Source organism: Bos mutus, chromosome 22, assembly GCF_027580195.1.
Source record: "Bos mutus isolate GX-2022 chromosome 22, NWIPB_WYAK_1.1, whole genome shotgun sequence".
Lineage (NCBI taxonomy): Eukaryota > Metazoa > Chordata > Mammalia > Artiodactyla > Bovidae > Bos > Bos mutus.
In genome coordinates, this window is record NC_091638.1 from 70,385,056 (window position 1) to 70,407,484 (window position 22,429).

General features: G+C 40.9%; 1 protein-coding gene across 2 annotated transcripts; it reads right to left on the reverse strand.

Annotated features, from left to right (window-relative positions):
* Positions 1–4,213: 4,213 nt before the first annotated feature.
* On the reverse strand, positions 4,214–21,293 carry LOC102276212 (solute carrier family 22 member 10). Of its 2 annotated transcripts, none has more exons than XM_005904859.2 (10): positions 20,892–21,293; positions 18,604–18,707; positions 13,045–13,199; positions 12,777–12,942; positions 11,186–11,312; positions 10,592–10,707; positions 8,855–9,069; positions 6,721–6,829; positions 5,517–5,720; positions 4,214–4,274 (listed from the first exon to the last, which is right to left on the reverse strand). In XM_005904859.2, exons 1-10 carry the CDS (start codon positions 21,291–21,293, stop codon positions 4,214–4,216), a joined length of 1,659 nt encoding a protein of 552 aa, XP_005904921.1. The 2 variants fall into 2 exon arrangements, with proteins under 2 accessions (XP_005904921.1, XP_005904922.1); XM_005904860.2 differs by having other exon boundaries at positions 11,186–11,304; positions 12,769–12,942.
* Positions 21,294–22,429: the final 1,136 nt, after the last annotated feature.

Consider the following 22,429-nt stretch of genomic DNA (forward strand, 5'->3'; position numbering starts at 1 on the left):
CTGTCCTGGAGTTGGTCAGTCTCGCAGAAAAGAAAGTGTAGAGGAAAGAGGAAGAGAGAGAGACCAATATTCCTCGGGTTACATGGAAAACCAATAAAGCCCTTACACAGGACTTGTACCACTCACGAAGGCACAGGGCATCCTCTGGAGGAGGTCTTGAAAGCCTGGACAGGAAAGTGAGCTCAGCAGTCTTCCACGCTCCAAAGAGTTGGCCATGGAGAACGAGAAGGAACCTCAACCTCCCGGGTTTCAGCACCGAAAAATGTAGGGCAAGGGAGTTAGAGAAGGTGAGGTTTGGAAAAAGAACGAGACCAGCACTTTATAGGAACAGATCACCTTTGATGAGGCAAGAAGGGGCAGCAGTCAGATTAGTGAGCTGCTGCACTAACCCAAGAAAAGAGTAAGTATATATAGGCATATATGTGGAACTCTACTGGAGAAGGCTATGGCACCCCACTCCAGTAGTGTTACCTGGAAAATCCCATGGATGGAGGAGCCTGGTAGGCTGCAGTCCATGGGGTTGCAAAGAGTCAGACACGATTGAGCGACTTCACTTTCACTTTCCACTTTCATGCATTGGAGAAGGAAATGGCAACCCACTCCAGTGTTCTTGTCTGGAGAATCCCAGGGATAGGGGAGCCTGGTGGCCTGCCGTCTATGGGGTCACACAGAGTCGGACACGACTGAAGCAACTTAGCAGCAGCAGCAGCAGCTACTGTCTTAAGGGGGCCTGTTCTTCTCCAAGATTGTTTGGAGTAGTTATCTCTTAAACAGCTGGGGCAAGGAACTCTAGAGATCGGCCAGAGGCTGGACGGGCTGGGAGCTGGGCATAATCAACCTTAATGTCCATTTTTTTTTTCCCTCTGGGTGAGAGAGTTCTTTGTTTTGCATAGAATGGTGGGGAGGACCTGAGGGGAGTTTTAACTCCAAGCTATTTTGAGCCATGTAACTTTCCTTCAGTTAGTCTCACATTTACTGACAAAAGTGAGCAATCACATTCAGTGACTTGAGTCCAAAGTGCAAAATGGAAAAAAGTTACTTCCAACCACATATCTAAGTGCACAGAGTTGCATAGATGACACTTGGAAGTTTCCAGGAGCACGGGTGAGATGGGATTGGCTCTTGTTCAGCACCCTCCTCCCCTGCCTGCCCACTTGCAAGCACTTCCCAGTCTCACAGAGAAGGACCTTGTGTAGGGAAAGGCCAGTCTATTCAGAATATTTTCTCAGGAAGGAAGTCTATTCAGGGAGCCTGCAGGTGATCCTTGGCCTTAGAGTTGATGACCCCAGAGGGTCTCCATGGCAGGATAAGATGTGGGAGCATGATTCAAGGAGGGTTCTGATGAGTGCCTAAGAAAGAGGGGCTAGGGTTAGGAGGGGCTGCTGGGCCTCCACAAGCTGAAGTGAAGAGCTTTGGAAAGGGTGGACCCACGGCCAGCTTAGTCAGGTCTTGCTGTCAACTGGGGCCTAGGGGGTTCCAGCTTTAGCTTCATGGAGGTGAGAAGGGATAGTGAGACTGGGCTCCTGTAAATCCCACAGCCCCAAAGCCCCTGCCATGGAAAACTACTTCTTCCTTCCTGGCGGCACAAGGAAATTTGCAAATATATACAAATAATGTTCCCTTCTAGAGAAAATGTTTTTATTTCCTTTCACTATAGAATTTAAAGTTTTTTACATAATATGTTAGAAATACAAAAATTTGCTTCATAAAAGCTCTGGACAGTAGTAATACACATGGATACTAAAGCTAATATTTTGGCTAAATACACCCAAACTTTACTTTTCCCCATAAGAATAGTGTCCTATTCCACACTTTGTTTCATCCTGCTTTCCTAACTTATGTTGGGCTTTTTTCCTCTTTGATGCATACTGCTATGTTCATCCTTTCTAATGGCAGATGTGGAAGCAGGCTTGCTGGATGGATATATTCCTAATTTACTCTCAGAAAATTGAGGTGGTTTCCAGTTTTCCTGTTTTTTTTTTTTTAATTTTACCAACAGAGTTTATTATCCAGCTTTTCACATTTTGCCAATATGATGGTGAGAAAATAGAATCTATTATGGTTCAAATTTGTACTTCACTTATAATGGGTCAAGTTTAATATCTTTTCCTATTTTAAGGGCCATTTTTATAATCATTTTGTAAATTGTACTTTCCTGTTTTTATGTAGGATTTCTACTCATGTTCATCTTCCATTTTAAAAACCTCTTTGTTGTCAATCAACTATACTCAATAAAATTTTAAAATTAAAAACTTTAAATTTTTATATCTCTATAATATTTTAAATTATACATGCTAGTTGTTAAAAATATAAAAAGAGAAAATTGCAAAGAAATAATCACTTAAAAATCCACCATTAAAAGGCCACCATTACATGTACACAATGCTGTATTTAAAATGGATAACCAACAAGGACCTACTGTATAGCACATGGAATTCTGCTCAATGTTATGTGGCCACCTGGATGGGAGGGGGTTTGGGGGAGAATGGATACATGTATTTGTATGACTGAGTCCCTTGGCTGTTCACCTAAAATGATCACAACACTGTTAATTGGCTATACCCCAATACAAAACAAAAAGTTCCAAAAAAGTCACCATTGTTATCATTTCAGTGAATATATTTCCAAAGAGCATATACTCTTTCAATTTACCAATGATTTATGATGTCAAAGTATCATATATAAAGATATATATATATATACATGTATATAAATTTGTTTTAACTTGGGCTTACATCTGCTACACTGATTTTTGCAAATCTATTTATAATTCACCATATGCCACTCCATACATAACAATCTGTTTGAGTTCAATGCATGAAGATGTCAAAATTAAATATTGCTTTGCTTACTTTGTTTTCTGATTGATAATTTGAAATATTAATGAAAGAAGGAAAGAAACCTGATCAGTTTAGAAAACATGATCAATCTATTCTCAGCCTCAAGTATAATCAAATCTGTAATTGCTTATGTTCTTAGTTGATTCTTTGAGTAAATATTTTAGCTCCTATTTTGACATATATCTTATGTCCAAATGTTGAGTTGTGATGAGTGTTCTGAAGAAAAAGAAAGTGGGGCAAGTGGGAGGAAAAGTGGTATCTATAACGTCTTTACATGAAGGAATTTGTTAAAATGGTAATATGAAGTCCCATGCTGTGTGTGCCAAGTCACTTCAGTCATGTCCGACTCTTCGCGACCCTATGGACTATAGCCCACCAGGTTCCTCTGTCCATATTATTTCCCAGGCAAGAATACTGGAGCGGGTTGCCACACCCTCCTCCAGGGGATCTTCCCAACACAGGGATCGAACCGTGGTTCTTACGTCTCTTGAAGTGGCAGGCAGTTTCTTTACCACTAGCGCCACCTGCTGCTGCTGCTAAGTCGCTTCAGTCGTGTACGACTCTATGCGACCTCATAGACGGAAGCCCACCAGGCTCCCCCATCCCTGGGATTCTCCAGGCAAGAACACTGGAGTGGGTTGCCATTTCTGGGAAGCCCCATATTATCCCATTTCATACTAATTCCATCTGAACAAGTTTTCTCCTTGCTTGGAGGAGTAGGGGTTCGGACGTGAGCACTGTCGTCTTCAATCATCCTTCTAAGTTGCTTGGTACTTTAACTGCAGAACACTAGGTCACATTACTGGACTCGCCATGGAAAGTGGTCTCAACCAAAGTTAGTCCCGGTTACCAACTCTGCCTTCTTCTGCTACATAGTTTGATATATTTTCACTTGTTCAGGAGTTTTGTACGTTTTAATTTTTATTGGGAAAGAGGGGTACTAATTTTGAAGAGTTCATTAATTACTCTGAAAATATTTTCTCAGGTAAAGAGGGTACATAAGAGCACAACAGGCATAAAATAATAGGATTTTTTGCGTGATTATTCAGGCAATGTTTTCAATTATTCTACTTGTATACATCAACCAGCCACGTCCTAATTACATGACATTCCTCTATTTCTGAATCGTTTTCCCTGTTAATAATTTATTGGTAAGTTCAAAACTTTTTCAAACTACTGCCTCAAAATATTAGATTGTGCAAGGGTTACATGTTCCCTCAAGTTATGTGTTTATGTGCAAAGTAATGCCATAATTGTAAATGAGATTCATTTTTCTAGTATATTTTCTTGCTAGTTTCTATATATAAAGGAAAACCCCCATTTTTTTTTCTTCATATTTTTCTTTTCCTTACCAGTCAGCTTATGAAAGCACCTTAAAATTTTGTCACTTTTATGTAGCAATCTTTTTCATTTACTTCCCTTGAGAGTTTTTTGCTGGAAAAGCAAAACAGAAACAACCAATCAACCAACCAATCAGCAAATAAAAACAAGAAAAAAAAATAAGTCTGTGTGCTCTCCATGCACAAACTGATCCTCTCACATCATCTTTTTTAGATTCAGTAAAATATACGGGATTGACACTCATGCTGGAAAAGGCTGTGTGGACTCTGCAGACCCAAGAAAACAGTTTTAAAAGTTGCTGCTCTCACTTGGTCTCTTTAAATCTTTGGCCAATGACACCTTTGCAAAATCAAGAAGTGGATTGAAAATCTTAAGGGATTTCCCATATGTTATGTATTTAATTGCATCCATCCTAAAATTTCATATATTGAAGTATCTCAGTATTTAACACTCAGAATCTTAGGAAGATTTCCAAATGTGAAACAGGACTGTTGTCAATATGATTAAGATGAGGTCATATTGGAGTAAGATTGGTTACTTATCCAATAGGATAGTGTCCTTATGTAAAAGGAACATTAAGACAGGCAGGCGTGCCAGGGAGATCCATGTGTAGATTGAAATATGCTGCCACAAGCCAAGGGACTATTAATACCAGAAGCCAGGAGAGACCTGGAACAGATCATCCCTAGAGGTTTCAGAGGAAGCATGGCCCTGCCAACAACTTGAGCTCAGAATTCCAGGCTCCAGAGCCATGCGATAATAAATGTCTGTTAAGTAACTCAGTTTGTGGAATTTTATTATGAAAGCTCTAGGTGACTAATATACCATTTTTATTTTTTAAAAAGTAAAGTTAAAAAATTAAATTAAATTAAAAGTATCTTTTACCAGTTTCTTATTTTCCCTATCCTCAATATTTTCATTATTTATGGCAGCAAAATTGCCTAATCTTACAGGCACCAACACAAGATTTATCTCTCTAATATATTTTCAAAGAGAGACGTTAACACTTATGGATCTGAGGACCATGAAACACCATCAGAAATGTGTGTCTCTCGTGAGGGCAGGTAGGATGTTCCCTCACAATAGAGCTAATTATTGTCTCTTCAGCACTAAAGCTACCATTGAGAACAGGGCAGAGAGGATCTCTGCAGTCTAGACTGGACCTCACAGTGGATAGAAATGATATTGCCATTCATGAAGGCAATGGCTCAAGATGGGAGGATCCCAGGCAAGGCTCAGCCTCCCCAGTGATCTGAGGGACCTACTCGGTATGTTGCCTTTCTCACCCACAGATCCAAAACACACAGTCCCTCCCAGGGGGTGGTAGAAAGTTACTTATTTTCCACATCCTGGATGGTGTCAAGCAGAGGCATATTTCTGGTTTCGGGTAGAAGAAGGATGAGAAGACCAGCAAGGATAAGACACACTCCATAGATGATCCAGGGCAGAGTGGGTAGATACACCACTACAGTCATCAGCAGGGGAGCCAGTGCTGCCCCACACCTACTAGCCATCATATTTAATCCTGAAGCTTTTGCTCTGAAGGGTAAAAGAGGAAAATGCATAATAATTCAGTAAAAAAAATCCCATACATGTAATTTATAATCTACTACTTTGACATTATGCATGTTAAGTTGCTTCAGTTGTGTCCGACTCTTTGCAACCCTAGGGTCTGTAGCCTGCCAGGCTTCTCTGTTCAGGAGATTCTCCAGGCAAGAATGTTGGAGTGGGTTGCCATGTCCTCCTCCAGGGGATCTTCCTGACTCAGGGATCAAACTCGCATCTTCTGCACTTCTTGCACTGCAGGCAGATTCTTTACAGCTGAGCCACCAGAGAAGCCCACTTTGACATTGTAATGGAAGACATAAAACACAGTTATTACATACATGAGTTTGATGAAAGATATTTGTTTTTGAGATCTGTTCTGTGATTCTAGCTTTGTCAAGATCAAAGTGTGTTAAAACCCCTTTTTCATCATTTTAAACAGTACGTTAATGCATTGCAACTACCATGACAAGTGGTCCAAAAGATTAATGAGACAGACACTGAAGTACTGCTTAACACAGTACACGGCATGCCGTCCATTTCTTCAATAAACTTTGGGTAACTGTTGTTAATATATTGTTACTATTATGATTACAAATAAATGCTTTCTAGTTAACAGATCTTATCTTGATTGCTATGCTAAGTATGCTATGCTAAGTCACTTCAGTCGTGTCTGACTCTGTGCAACCCCATAGACGGCAGCCCACCCGGCTCCCCTGTCCCTGGGATTCTCCAGGCAAGAACACTGGAGTGGGTTGCCATTTCCTTCTCCAATGCATGAAAGTGAAAAGTGAAAGTGAAGTCGCTCAGTCATGTCCGACTCTCAGCGGCCCCATGGACCGCAGCCTAGCAGGCTCCTCCGTCCATGGGATTTTCCAGGCAAGAGTGCTGGAGTGGGGTGCCATCGCCTTCTCCCTTATCTTGATTACTCCTGATCAATTACCTGGGAAAGCCCTATTTGGGGCCCTGGCAGAGCATCCACAAAGTATTTTACCTGAGGAGAGTGGGCATGAGTTCAGAGTTATGGACAGAATTACTGGAGACAGCAGCAGCAACACAGCCCATTCCCACACTTGCCAAAGTCAAACGTAGGGTCTGCATTTCTGGAGAAACAAAGAGCAGGGAGACTAAGAAATCTGCATTGAAGGAATCAGCATCCACCAAATTTAGTCAGAAAAAAAAAAACAGCCTTATAGGTTAATTGCATTTTTTAAATATATTATAGAAAACTGTACAATGGCAGGGAGCATAGAACAGCTAACAACGTGAGAAATATAACATTATCAACATAGGTGGTTAAAAGTACATGAAACTATCTGAATTAATTATAGCAACTCTCTGTGCATAGCTGAGATTTGCCAACGAATCAGAAGAAAAGGTGAGTCTGGTGGAAATTTGCTTTTACTTATTCTGTCCAGTGCTCACTATATCCTTATTGTAGAAGGTAGAACTGTCATGTGGATGATTGCTGAGTCTAAGACTCAGCTCTAACCTGGAAGACCTTCCAATTCAAGTGCAGGATTTCCTGGTTTTCCTGGAATTAGGAGGTCTTAGCAGTGTGGGATTTTCATTAAAAAAGGGGGGAAAGGGGAAGTTCCAGGTAAACCTAAAAGACTCAGTCAACCTAGAGCAGATGCAGCATTGACATGGGGTAAGTATGACACCAGGGAGTAATAAAACAGGACTGCTGTTAGTGGACAGGCTGAAGAGAAGCCAGATCTACATCAATGTTAGACACGAGGAACCAAGAATGGAAACTTCTATTTGGTGGGGAAAAAAATTTCAGAATTTGGGAACAAATGAAAAAATGTTCAGGGAATCTGTATTCTACACACTATGAAAGGAAATCTAATTATAGCATTGTATATTGGACAGAACTCTCTTGTAAGAGAGTAATCAGGCATTACTAATGATATTCTGAGGAGCAAAGTCCACTCATCTCTAAGGCTGTGAAGCACATTCCTGCATTGTGCAATGTGAATCATTGTGCCCACTAAGGTTCTCCTAATTGTTACATAGGCTTCCCTAGTGGCTCAGCGGTAAGGAATCCACCTGTGATTCGGGAGACTTGAGTTCAATCCCTGAGTCAGGAAGATCCCCTAGAGAAGGAAATGGCAACCCCCTCCAGTATTCTTGCTTGGGAAATCCCACCGACAGAGGGGCCTGGAGGGCTACAGTCCAAGGGTTTGCAAACTGTCAGACATGACTTAGCAACTAAACAACCACAAATCGTTACATAGCATCATTTTGTTAACTTATAAAGTTAATCTAACAGGAAATGGACAAGAATTTAAATCTTAAATCCTAGTTCCAACTGTACAGACATTCACTTTTTTTTTTTTTAAAGAGGAATTTTTTTCATTACCTGGGAGACTCTTATAAGCAAGAGCTGTAGTCATGATGACTTAACATCACACTCACACGCGGAACATAGAGGTGAGGAACTAGACCAGTCATCAAAGTTGGTAATGAAGAGCCCTGACAGGGGAGTGACCATTCTATGTCCTCACCTGGGATATAATTGCAAGGCCTCACCCCTCCATGCTTGTTTTTAAAAGTGAGAGCGGGCAATGTCCTATGTCACTTCAGTCACGTTCCACTTTTTGCAACCCTGTGGACTGTAGCCCACCAGGCTCCTCATTCCAGGAAGATTCTCCAGGCAAGAATACTGGAGTGGGTTGGCATGCTCTCCTCCAGGGGATCTTCCCAAACGAGGGATCGAACCTGCATCTCCTTTGTCTCCCACACTGACAGGCGGGTTTTTTGGGGTGTTTTTTGTTTTGTTTTGTTTTGTTTTGTTTACCACTAGCGCCACCTGGGAAGTCCCAAATGGGTGAAGCGCAGGTGAACAAATGCTCTCCTAGAGGAACTGTTCAGAATAAATGGTGCCGGTTTCCAGATACTTCCAAAATGTGAGGAAGGTGAAGATATGCCAAAGCTACCCTTATGGACCTTTGGCTCTTTTTCCCAACAACCTAGTAGCAGGACTTCTAATGTTTGTTGGAATACTTAGTAAGCCAATATTGGGGCTTCTCTTTATTCCTAGCTTTGGATAAGTAGGGCTAATGCAATCCTTAAAGGACATGAAAAAGACACTTCCCTTTCCCCAAATTCCAGTATTCTCTCACCTTGGGGCACAAACATGTTGGCCAAAATGAAAAGTCCCACAAGGAACATGAGAAGCATCTGGGTTAGTCGACGGCCCATGTGATTCAGTACTAGGAGTGCAAAACATCGAGCTGAGATAGTGAGAGCTCCAAAGATGACCTGGAACAGGAATATATTGCTCCCAAAGTGCTGTAGATTCATAAAGATGCCAAAATAGGGTACTGTGTTTGCAAATCTGTAATGAACAAAAGAGGAGAAACACAAGCCATGAGATTAGAGCCCAGTGCTGCAGTTGATTATGTTGACCCAGGCAGCCAATGGTCAAGGTTGAAAAAAAAGACAGTCTGATTTGTATAATTCCTCCTTTTAAGGTCATAATTTTAAAGTTAACATAAATAATTACATGATAATATATAAGTGGTAAAAGAATCCTCTAGGCAATGCAGAAGACACAAGACACATGGGTTCAAGCCCTGGGTTGGAAAGATCCCCTAGAGGAGGAAATGGCAACCCATTCCAGTACTCTTGCCTGTGAAATCCCATGGACAGAGGAGCCTAGGGGGCTACAGTTCATGGGGTCTCAAAAGAGTCTGATATTCCATTATAGGTTAAATACAGATTATTGAGTAGAGTTCCTTGTGCTATACAGTAGGTCATTGTTGATTATCTATGTTATATGTAGCAGTGTGTATGTGTTAATCTCAAACTCCTAATTTACCCCTCCCCATACCTTTCCCCTTTGATAACCATACATTTGTTTTCTATGCTTGTGAGTCTATTTTTTGTTTTGTAAATGAGTTCATATGTATCAGTTTTTTAGATTTGTCAAATAAGTGACATCATGATGCTTGTCTTTGACTTACTTTACTTAGTGTGGTAATCTCTAGGTCCATCCACGTTGCTAGAAATATGTACACACACATACCACATCATCTCTATCCATTTGTCGATGGACACTTAGGTTGCTTCCATGTCTTAATTATTATAAGTAGTGCCACCATGAACTTTGGGATGCATGTATCTTTAGAGCTTTGTTTGGATACATGCCCAGGAGTGAGATTGCTAGATCCTATGATAACTCTACCTTCAGTTTTTTAAGTAGCCTCCATACTGTTCTCTATAGTGTCTGCACCAATTTATAATCCCATCAACAGTGTAGAAGGTTTCCCTTTTCTCCACACCCTCTCCAGCATTTATTATTTGTAGACTTTTTGATGATGAACATTATGGCTTGTGTGAGGCAATACCTCATTGTAGCTTTGGTTTGCATTTCTATAATAATTAGCAAAGTTGAGCATCTTTTAATGTGGCTGTTGGCTATCTATGTGTCTTCTTTGGAAAACGATATATTTAAATCTTTTGCTCATTTTTCAATTGGATTTTTTTTTATATTAAGGTGTAAAAGTTATTTGTCTATTTTGAAAATTAATCCCCTGTTGTTATATCATTTGCAAATATTTTCTTCTATTCTGTAGGCTGTCTTTTCATTTTATTTATAGTTTCCTTTGCAATGCAAAACTTGTAAGTTTAATCACATCCCATTTGTCTATTTTTCTAACTCTTCATTTTATTATGAGTTTCGTGTGAGTCTTTCATAATCCTTCAACTACCTCCAAAAATAGCAATTACTTGGTGTGTTTTCTTCACCTTTTATCCCCAAATCACTGCCTCCTTCTCACAACAGTGCTATAACCTTTGAAATAAACAGATTTATGTCCCCTCTCTTTGAACACCATCATGTGCTGTGTGAAGCCCACCTCGCAAATGACAGGAGACAGATCCTTTTACGCAGGTTGGGTGTACGGAACAAGTCAAACACAGTTGTTTTGGTCTGTGCTGCCTCCAGCTGCTCCTGCATGGTTGCTCTCAAACCCTTTAGCAACAACAAACACGAATCACTTGCCAATATAGTGCCAGGTATTGTGATGAGCATTGGCAACCAATAGGATAGAAGAGATATGCTCCCTTTCTTCGTAGTGTAGCGTATTGCATATGTAATCATGGGTGTGAATGTGATACGAAGGAGGATGTAGGGAGTTAAGGGAGACTCCAGGAAATTAATGAACATTGAAATTTTGAATTTGAACAATGAAAATTTGAAAATGAGGCCATGGAGGAGGGCAGGGCATCCACTATAGTACACAGCCTACAGGAAGTGAACTAAAGGAATTAGTTGTACAGTGGGCAAAGCTTCTTTTCATGAGATGGCCATGAAAGGCCAGGGAACTGAGCTTGCATTCTCAACTAGCCGTCCTTGTTAGAAAAGGGTTTGTGTATCTCAATAAGGAGAAGGCAAGTATCAGTTTATTCCTTCCCTCCAACCCAATAACCACCTCCTCTTCCCTGCTCACCTCCATGTTCAGGGTTGCTTCAGCATTCTTCATTCCATTTCTGTGTGCAACTATTCGAAGTCCCTTTAAGCCCTCATCTGGTTTATTGGTGATAATCAGCCACCGAGCAGATTCCACCAGCCACCTGATGAAAGGTGCAGTCACAAGTGCAGTCAGCTCTCTCTTGTTATATGTCATATGATTATTGACAACAGATGCATTTTGCCTTCTGTCCAAAATCCACCGCTTCACTTGTTGGTTTAGGAATAGAAATTCCAGATCTATTTCACAAATACTAGGAGGAAATGAGAGTGACTGCAGTGCACTTGAAACTTGTAGTACTAGTAAGGGACACAGACTTGGAGTTAAATTGCCTCTGCTCACTCATCAGGAGAATTTACAGAAAACTTATGAAGTTTAAGTTTATCCCTGATATGCATAATTTCCTTCCAAACCCTGGCATGGGATCTAGCAACTTTGTGCATGTTATATATATTTACAGTATACATTCTTTTTGAAAAGAAGCCCCAAATATGTCAGCGTAAAGCCTAACAGTGATTGCAGGTACTCCTGACACTACCAGTTATGTTGATAACTAATAACCCAATTACTAATACCAATTAATAACTACTTCTTTATATCTGCCTCAGTTTTCTCATCAATAAAATGGAACAGCACTGTCAGCTTCCTTGTAGGGTTGTTTTGAATATGGAATAACACAACAAATGAGTCTGTATAGCACAAAGAACTCTGCTCAATGTTATGTGACAGCCTGGATGGGAGGGGAGTTTGGGAGAAAATTGATATGTATGGCTGAGTTCCTTCACTGTTCACCTGAAACTATCACAACATTGTTTGTTAATTTGCTATTCCTCAATACAAACTAAAAAGTTTAAAAATAGTAAATAAATAAAATTGCATCATTAAAAAAAAAATGAGTCTGACATGGATCACATTCCCTTTCTCCCTGAACTCATATCTCTATATAAAATCTGTAGTCATCTCTCTGTGATCTCCTAAATTTAATTCTCCCTAGACTGATTTTAAGTGTGGGGACCAAGTTATCCATAAATAAATGTTTGCTAAAATTATTTAAGGAACTGGTGAACACAGGATGTAAGTCACCCAACCTGCATGCCAATTATTAGTACTGGAGAAAGAACATGGCTATTTTGTCAGATTATTCTATGAATAAAGTTGTTGCGTCTTCCCTTTATTCAATTCACCTACAAAAATGAAAATCATGGAAAATTTTACCATAACCAGGTTCATTCCAAAATCAAAAAAAAAGAATTAAAGTTACTTCTTTTCAAAATATCTGAGTCTATATTTTATATTAACAAAAATCATGTCAGAATAACCCTCCAACCACTATACTAAGTAAGACTATGAAGAAAGACGGCAGAAAATACCGAGAACTCCCAGGAGAAGGGTCACGGTTAGTCAATGTTCTATTTCACAAATTGCACAGAGTAACAGATGATAGACAAGGGTTTTTAAGTTCAAACAATAAAAAAGGGTCTAAGGAATTAAAAAATGAATATATTTAGATACAATATGCATTTTCATCCCAGGTTCCCATAAGAGAGTGAGAGAGAAGGCTCTCTCTCTTGAGGAGAGAAAGAAGACAAAGAAAGGTACAGACACCACCAGCTGCAGGGTGCACCACTCTCGAAAGACAAAAGCCAGTCCTCCCAGCATCATCTGTCCAATACTAAGGGCACAAGCTATCAGTGTTATTACCGTGGCTTTTGACTGGGCCCTTACCCACGCTACAACTGAAAGAAAATCCAATTGGGATATTATTGTCAGGTAAGTGTGAAATTTCAAGGCCAATTTCCAGACTTGGAAAATGGAAAAGACTAAAACTGTCGACTTACTGAGCATACTGTTATTTGACACAATGGCCACAGCAGAACAGCCTGACCAGAAGCGTAGCAAGCAGTAAATGAGGAAGGTGGGAGCAAAGGCTGCACAGATCCCAGAGATGGCGAGCTGGAGCAAACAGCACCTAAGAATCAATTTGCGCCCAAACCTAAGAAACAGAGAGGCAGATTAGATTGTGAGAGCAATAGCAACCTGCGGTAAAAATAAAGCCTACTCTGAAATTTAGAGAATTTTTTTTAATGTTCATAATGGTTTTGTCCTTTTTTATGATTTGGTTTTTTATTTTACTAATTTTTTACATTGTTTATTGGGAGATCATTGCTTTACAATACTGTGCTGGTTTCTGCCATACATCAGCATGAATCAGCCACCGTCATACATATGTCCCCTCCCTCTTGAACCTCCCTCCCATCTCCCACCCCATCCCACCCCTCTAGGTTGTCACAGAGCACTGGGTTGAGCTCTCTGTGTCACACAGCAAATTCCCACTGGTTCTCTATTTTACAAATGGTAATATATATGTTTTCAGGCTACTCTCTCAATTCGTCCCACCTGTTCCTTCCTTCACTGTGTCCACAGTCCATTCTCTGTCTGTGTCTCCATTGCTATCCTGCAAATAGGTTCATCAGTACTATCTTTCTAGATTCCAAGTGATTCTTTGTACCTGAAAAGCTTGAAAACTCAGAAGCTAAATCAACAGTGGAGATCTCCTCAAAGTAGTACTCCTTGTCTGCAATATACACTAAGAATACCAAAACTTTATCCTCTAATCACTTGGACTTTGACACCAAGTGATATTTCATATAAAATAAATTACAGTGTTGGAAACTGTAATATACTACAAGCTCCCATTGTACTAACATATGTATTTAGCATGGTAGAGAGTCTGTACAGCGTCCAGAACACAAGAGAGCTAAAAGTGTACTTGGGTCTCTAGGACCAGACAGGCAAGGTTAAACTGATGCAGAAGATCAGTGGATCAATACTCAAAGTTGTTGAAGGTTTATTTAAGGGTCAGTCTTTGTTGAATCTGAATTTATAAGCCTCAAGCAATGTGCTTTAGAACAGAATATGAAGTGAAAGTGTTAGTCACTCAGTTGTGTTAGACTCTTTGCGACCCCATAGACTGAAGCCCATGAGGCTCTCTGGTCATGGAATTCTCCAGGCAGGAATACTGAAGTGGGTAGCCATTCCCTTCTCCAGGGGAAAGCAGAATATAAGACCACCATAACCCTGGGAAAAGGTCTGGATGATGCAGTAAAAGGATATGGAGTTTACCTTCCCCCATTAACACATAAATACATCTACAGACTTCCTTGGTGGTGCAGTGGATAAGAATCCACCTGCCGGTGCAGGAGGACAAGGGTTCGATCCCTACCTAGTCTGGGAAGATTCCACATGCCATGGAGCAACTAAGCTCATGCGCCACAGCTACTGAAGCCCATGGGCCTAGAGCCTGTGCTCTGCAACAAGGGAAGTCACTGCGATGAGAAGCCTGAGCACCACAATAAAGAGTAGCCCCCACTCACCGCAACTAGAGAAAGCCCGCATGCAGCAACGAAGACACAACACAGCCAAAAAAATTTTTTTAATTAAAAAAAAAATCTATATATGGAAAAATTCTCACTGAAACTAACCGGAAACTGGCAGAATGACTTACGTAAACCAAGGATGTAAGATACACATGTAATCAGATAGGAAGGAAAGAAACACAATCAGGTCCGGACTTGCACTCCTGGGAGAGGACTCAGAGGAAAAGTGAGATTACATAGGAGGACACCTACCCTGGGGACTGAGCAGGTCAGGCCACAGATTGGGAGTCCCAGTCCTGGGGCATATGTGAAGGAAACAGTCCCCCATGGCTGGTAGGAGGACTTGTTGTTCAGTCTCTCAATCATGTCCTACTCTTTGTGACCCCGTGGACTGCAGCTTGTCAGGTTTCCTTATCCGTCGCTATCTCCCAGAGTTTGCTCAAACTCATGCCCATTGAGTTGGTAATGTCATCCAGCCATCTCATCCTCCGCCATCCCCTTCTCCTCCTGCCCCCAATCCCTCCCAGCATCAGAGTCTTTTCCAATGAGTCAACTCTTCGCATCAGGTGGCCAAAGTATTGGAGTTTCAGCTTCAGCATCAGTCCTTTCAATGAACACCCAGGACTGATCTCCTAATTTAGGATGGACTTGTTGGATCTCCTTGCAGTCCAAGGGACTCTCAAGAGTCTTCTCCAACACCACAGTTCAAAAGCATCAATTCTTCAGCACTCAGCTTTCTTCACAGTCCAACTCTCACAACCATACATGACCCCTGGAAAAACCATAGCCTTGACTAGACGGACCTTTGTTGGCAAAGTAATGTCTCTGCTTTTTAATATGCTATCTGGGTTGGTCATAACTTTCCTTCCAAGGAGTAAGTGTCCTTTAATTTCATGGCTGCAATCACCATCTGCAGTGATTTTGGAGCCCCAAAAAATAAAGTCTGACACTGTTTCCACAGTCGTGTCCAACTCTTTGCAACACCATGGACTGTAGCCCACCAGGCTCCTCTGTCCATGGAATTTCCCAGGTAAAAATTTTTCCCAGGAGTGGGTTGCCATTTCCTGCTCCAGGGGATCTTCTCAACTCAGGGACTGAACCCACCTCTCCTGCACCTCCTGCATTGGCAGGCGGATTCTTTACTGCTGAGCCATCTTGGAGGCCCTTAAAACAAGTAGATAAAGTCATATATTAATTTGGCCACCTGATGCAAAGAGCTGACTTATTGGAAAAGACCCTGATGCTGGGAAAGATTGAAGACAGGAGGACAAGGGGATGACAGAGGATGAGATGGTTGGATGGCATCACTGACTCAATGGACATGAGTTTGAGCAAGCTCTGGGAGTTGGTGATGGACAGGGAAGCCTGGTGTGCTGCAGTCCATGGGGTTGCAAAGAGTCAGACATGACTGAGCGACTGAACAACAACAATAAATTTAACCAAGGAGATGATATAGATCTGGACACTCAAAACAAGACTTTGATGAAAGAACTTGAAGACGATACAAATAAATGGAAAGATAACCCATACTCATGGACTGGAAAATTAGTATTGTCAAAATGCACATACTATGCAAAGCCATCTATAGATTGGTTGGTAGTTGTTTAGTCGCTAAGTTGTGTCTGATTCTTGCAACCCCACCAACCGTAGCCCTCCAAGCTCCTCTGTCCATGGGATTCTCCAGGCAAGAATACTGGAGTGGATTGCCATTTCCTTCTCTAGGATTCCAATTCAGGAGTCAAAACTGGGTCTCCTGCACTGCAGGTAGATTCTTTACCAACTGAGCTACAAAGGAAGCCCCATCTACAATTATGCCATCCTTATTAAAATTCCAATGACATTTTTCACAGAAATAGAAAAAAACTATCCTAAAATCTATATGAAATCACAAATGACCCCCAAAAGCAAAGTCAATCCTGACAAAGAACCAATGTAGAAACATCCTGCTTTCTGATTTCAAACTATACTACAAAACAATAGGTATCAAAATGGTATGGTACTGACATTAAGAAAGATGCATAAACCAACAGAAAGAACCAAGATTCAAGAAATTAACCCTTGATACATATTATTTGATAAAAAAAAAAAAACCAATAATATTAAAGAGGGGACAATAAAAGTTTTCAATAATAATGTTGGGAAAATGAAATGATAACATGCAGGAGTATGAATTTGCACTCTACTGACAATATTCAAAAAAAAATTCACTCAAAATGGGTTAAAGACTTAAACATTAGCCCTGAAACACTAAAAATCCTAGGAAAAACTCCCTGACATCAGTCTTAACAATGACTTTTTTATATAATAGCTACCCAAACAGGCATGAAGGTATATATAATTGTGGTTTTGACTTGTAGTTCCTTGATAATTAGTGCAATTAAGCACATTTTCATATTCCTGTTAACAATTTCCATGTCTTCTATGGAGGAATACCTATTGAATTCCTTTGCCATTTTTGAGTAGGTTATTTGTGAGTTTTTTCTATCAGTTGCAGCAGTCCCCTGTATGTTTTGGATATTAAATCTATCAGATATGAGGCTAGCAAATATTTTTCCCATTCTGTAGGTTTCCATTTCTTTTTGTTGATCATTTGCTTTGCTATGAAGAAGTATTCTGGACATTGACCTTGGCCACAAAAGCACAGTCAATGAAAGTAAAATAAAGAATTGGGGATTATGTCAATCTATAATGCTTCTTCTTAGCTATAAGAAGCTTTTTGCCTATGTTTAGTTCAAAATCTTTAGGTTAGTTATAAATCTCCCTTTTCTTCACCAAATTTTCTATTCTCGACATCTGTCATAATCCCATTTATTCAGAGAAAATGAAAAAAACCTATTACCCTATGTGTGTCTAAAACTGATCAATTAGCATTTTATCACAAATCATTATAAAGTGTTCAGTCATAAGACTGGTCAACATGAATACTCTGATATAGTTTACAAATTACATTCAGGGTGATACATTCAGCATTCACAATTTTCACTAGAAGGTTAAATATGTTAGGCTTATAGGTAGGGGATAAAGGTTACTTAGAGTCTCCCATTCCACCTATGAAAGACTTGAGTATCTAGCTGCCGTGGTTGTCTCTTACTTCAGGATGGACAGTGCCAGGCACAGGATTAGCCAAAACACTCATACCAGAAATTATGACACTTGAGGTCTATAGATTAATTTCCTTATATGATTTCAAATATTACCTCTAAAGAGCCTTTTCATGAGATCAAATGGCCAAATTATAACCACAATTATTTCTTAATGCAATTCAGGGCCACTTCACTAAGCACCCAAGTTTTCTAGAAATGCCTTCTAATTACAGTGAGAAACATGAGGCATGCAAGGCACAACTTCCCAGGTGGCACCTGGGAACCTGCCTGCCAATGCAGGAGACTTAAGAGACACCACTTCGATCCCTGGGTTGGGAAAATCCCCTAGAGGAGAAAATGGCAAACCCACTTCAGTATTCTTGCCTGGAGAATCCCATGGGCAGAGGAGCCTGGTGGGCTACAGTCCACAGGGTCACACACAGTCAGACACGACTGAAGCAACTTAGCACACACATGTGCATGTGAGGCACAACAATCAAGGTGGGAACCCACAAGATTTTGGCTCACTGATTCCAGTGGGAACTTAACACAGAAGCCACGGCAAAGGCGGAAATGCTGTTCTTTATATCTGTGTCTTGAAATAGGCTGAAACTCCTGTCTTGAAGCAACTTCCTCTTGCTTCCGATAAGTAACTCTTCCTCATATTTCTAGATGAAGTATTATGATACCTCCCCTCTAAACACTGTTCTGAAATATCCCCCAGATCTTGTGGAGATGACATTTCTGTGTCCAATACACAGAGATCTGTGGCAACAAAATGACATCATCACAATGAGCTTATCCTAAATTTCCATCTACAGCTCCCTGGGAACCAAGGCTACCCAGCACAGTGTAAATTGGATATGCGAGGAGTTCATAAAGATTTCTTTATGAAGCTGTCATAAACTGTGGGCAGCAGTGATCTGGAGAAACTCACCTGTCTGAGAGATGGCCATATATGAAGCTTCCCACCAGCATTCCAGCCATGAATAGGGATTGAACCATTGATTTCTGTGACTGATGATCACATACTAGGTCCCACTGGAAGAGAAGCAAATCAGCCCAGAGGAGCTTCACATGCTTGCATGCTCAGTCATGGACTGAGCAACCCCATGGACTGTAGCCAGCCAGGCTCATCTGGGGGAATTTTCCAGGCAAGAATACTGGAGTGGGTTAGCCATTTCCTACTCAAGGGGATCTCCCTGACCCAGGGATTGAACTTGCATCTCTTGTATCTTCTGCATTGGTAGGCAGATTCTTTACCACTGCACCATCTGGGAAGCCCTGAGGTGTCCCACAGAATCTTATAATCCCTCAGTAATCAACACTCTGATAGCCCTCAGTGAACACACTCTCTGGTTTCCTTTACCACATTTACTCATCTGTATCATTCAAGTCACTTAAGCACGGTTTTCTCTGGAAATTGTCAACTAAATCTTCTAGATTACATCAAGATCAATCTTTCTATTCACTTAGCACAGCATACCTCAGTGGTTCTCAAACCTTGCCACACATTGTAAACACTGGGGTTGGGGGGGCGGTTTGCCACCAGGGTTTTGGCACCTGGTGCCAAAATTCATGGAGAAGGCAATGGCACCCCACTCCAGTACTCTTGCCTGGAAAATCCCATGGACGGAGGAGCCTGGTAGGCTCCAGTCCATGGGGTCGCTAAGAGTCGGGCACGACTGAGTGACTTCACTTTCACTTTCATGCATTGGAGAAGGAAATGGCAACCTACTCCAGTATTCTTGCCTGGAGAATCCCGGGGACAGAGGAGCCTAATGGGCTGCCGTCTATGGGGTCGCACAGAGTCGGACACGACTGAAGCGACTCAGCAGTAGCAGCAGCAGCCAAAATTCATACTGATGCCTGAATTTTGCACTTAGAGTGAAATACACTCTGATTTGTTTCCCTGACAAGTAGCCCAAGTATTTTTTTAATTAATGCAAATATTTCCAATTTGCAACTAGGCTGAGAACAAGTGACTAAGAATAATTTTTCACACATTGTATCAGGTACTTCCTTGTCTGATCATCTATCTTCACACTTGGTTTAAAGTTCTTCAGTACTAAAATTCATGCCTAGTTGGTTGATTTCACTGGTGTCCATTGAAATGTAAATGCTTGGCAGTTAAAAAGATAATCACCATTTGCTGAAAGATTGAAGGAAAGTTACTATCTACTCAGTAACTGAAGATTTGAGCCATGCTTATGAGAGGGTAACAGGCAGGAAGGCCAGGGGTCTCCAAACAGAGGAAATAGGCTTCAAGTGTCAGACATTTTTTTTTTTTTAATCTCTCTCTTAAGGGGCAGGAGGAAACAAACTAGTGATATATTTTTTCCCCTTCTCCATACAAATTTAAAAAGAGGTTTCTCTTAAAATACTGTGTTGCCATAATGACACCTGGTTCCACCTGAACTTAACTTTTCTCAAATCTTGAGCTAACCAATGCATTTTTCTTATGGAAATGTTTGTCTTAAGCTATGTTAATGTACTATGCATTTACCCTGGACTCTATCTTCCAGTCGGTTCCGCCTAAAAGCTCAGATTTAGGCTCAGAATCAACTTGACAAACCAGTATGTTATACTCAAACCCATGTTATATTCAGACATTGTTCTCCTAGTCTATGTAAACGAAACTTTTTGTATAATCTAATCTGCCTTTCTTCAAGATTCAAGTCAATTATTTTATGGCCCAGGATGACTCACCTGGTGCCAAGATTATCTCAAAATGCATCTTGTGGGTGAGGGGCCTAGTGCCATTCTCTGAGTTTTGAGACATTTTCTTTCTTTCATTAACAGACTGCTAGTAACTATATAACATCCAGCTAAAGACTAGCAGGGGGGTACTCTTTCTGCCCCCTTCTGATGTCTATGTCAGAAGCTTTCTCTATCCCTTTTATACTTTAATAAAACTCTATTACACAAAAGCTCTGAGTGATCAAGCCTCGTCTCTGGCCCTGGATTGAATTCTTCTCTGGAGGCCAAGAACTCCGGGGTCTTTCGTGGCTCAGCAACAACCTCTCACTTATTTTATGTTTTTCTAAACACCTAGACTTTTTTTCTAAAACACCCAGGGTAGACTGCGGGAGTTGGTGATGGACAGGGAGGCCTGGCATGCTGCAGTTCATGGGGTCGCAAAGAGTCGGACACGACTGAGTAACTGAACTGAACTGACTGAAACACCCAGAACATATGCTGACAAGAGGCAAATGGGGCCTTTACCTCAGTCACGATGGTGAAGGAGAACAAACTGTGGTCAAACACCCAGCCGTCCACACAGGGCTCCGTGTCCAGGTCAGTCATGTTGGGGAAGGTCCCATTCAGGTGAAGGAGCTGCCACTGGGGATGGAGGAAGTGACGACATTTCTCTGGCTTGAAGTTTGAATCCAGTGGGATGGAGATTCTCAGCAGGACATCAGGGCTGAGGATCCCAGTATCATTATCAGAGACAATGGCATTATCAAGAATGTGGACCCAGCAGCGATGACCAGGAACGGCTGCAGTGAAGTTCTCCAGCAATGAGTGACAGACTACTATCATGTAAAAAGGAAAAGTTAAAGCCATCTGAAGTATCTGGAATTTCCCCAGGCCACCAACTTTATCCAGAAGCTCCTCAAGGGCCATTCTGGACAGGTAATCCTCAAGACAATGCACAATGACTTTAAGAATATAAGTTCAATGGAAGAAAAAATTTCCTTTCATAAATTCACACTGAGCCTGTATAATATCACAACAGTTTCTCATAAATGGCTACCATCCCCTCACTACTGCAATAGCGAAGTAGAGACAGTTTCCCCAGTCCTTCTCAAATCACGAGGCATTATTTTTCTTTTAGTAAAGTCATAGAGAAAATAATTTACCAAAAATACTTCCAACTGTTGCCAGTGAACTCTGTTTAAAGGTTTACTCTTTGAACGTGCTTATCCTCACTCTGTAAAGCCAGCATTGGACTTTGGCATGTACATGGTATCTAAATAATGTAAAAAAAGCCCTGCTACACAGCTTTCAATCATTTCCAGAAGATGGAATTTGAGAGACACAGAAGTGAACTGCTCTAAGACATACCATGCAAATTCTCCAGCAACACAGGAACACAGCCCTGAGCTCCAATATACAGGCTGCCCAAGTTACTACAAAACCATAGACATCTCATAACTCGTTACTAGACACTTCTTTGCACTCCAGAGAGAAGAAATTCAGCTCCACCCACCAGAACACTGACACAAGCTTCCCTAACCAAGAAACCTTGACAAGCCACCTGTACAACCCCACCCACAGTGACGAAACTCCACAATAAAGAGAACTCCACAAACTGCCAGAATACAGAAAGGACACCCCAAACTCAGCAATATAAACAAGATGGAGAGACAGAAGAATACCCAGCAGGTAAAGGAACAGGATAAATGCCCACCAAACCAAAAGAGGAAGAGATAGGGAATCTACCTGATAAAGAATTCCGAATAATGATAGTGAAAATGATCCAAAATCTTGAAATCAAGATGAAATCACAGATAAATAGCCTGGAGACAAGGATTGAGAAGATGCAAGAAAGGTTTAACAAGGACCTAGAAGAAATAAAAAAGAGTCAATATATAATGAATAATGCAATAAATGAGATCAAAAACACTCTGGAGGCAACAAATAGTAGAATAACAGAGGCAGAAGATAGGATTAGTGAATTAGAAGATAGAATGGTAGAAATAAATGAATCAGAGAGGAAAAAAGAAAAACGAATTAAAAGAAATGAGGACAATCTCAGA

Coding starts and splice junctions, on each gene's coding strand:
- LOC102276212 (XM_005904859.2), bottom strand. CDS start 21,293: ATGGCCCTTGAGGAGCTTCTGGATAAAGTTGGTGGCCTGGGGAAATTC. Junction 12,943..13,044: donor GTCAAATAACAGTATGCTCA/GTAAGTCGACAG, acceptor ATTTTCTTTCAG/TTGTAGCGTGGGTAAGGGCC. Junction 10,708..11,185: donor AAGCAACCCTGAACATGGAG/GTGAGCAGGGAA, acceptor TTGTTGCTAAAG/GGTTTGAGAGCAACCATGCA.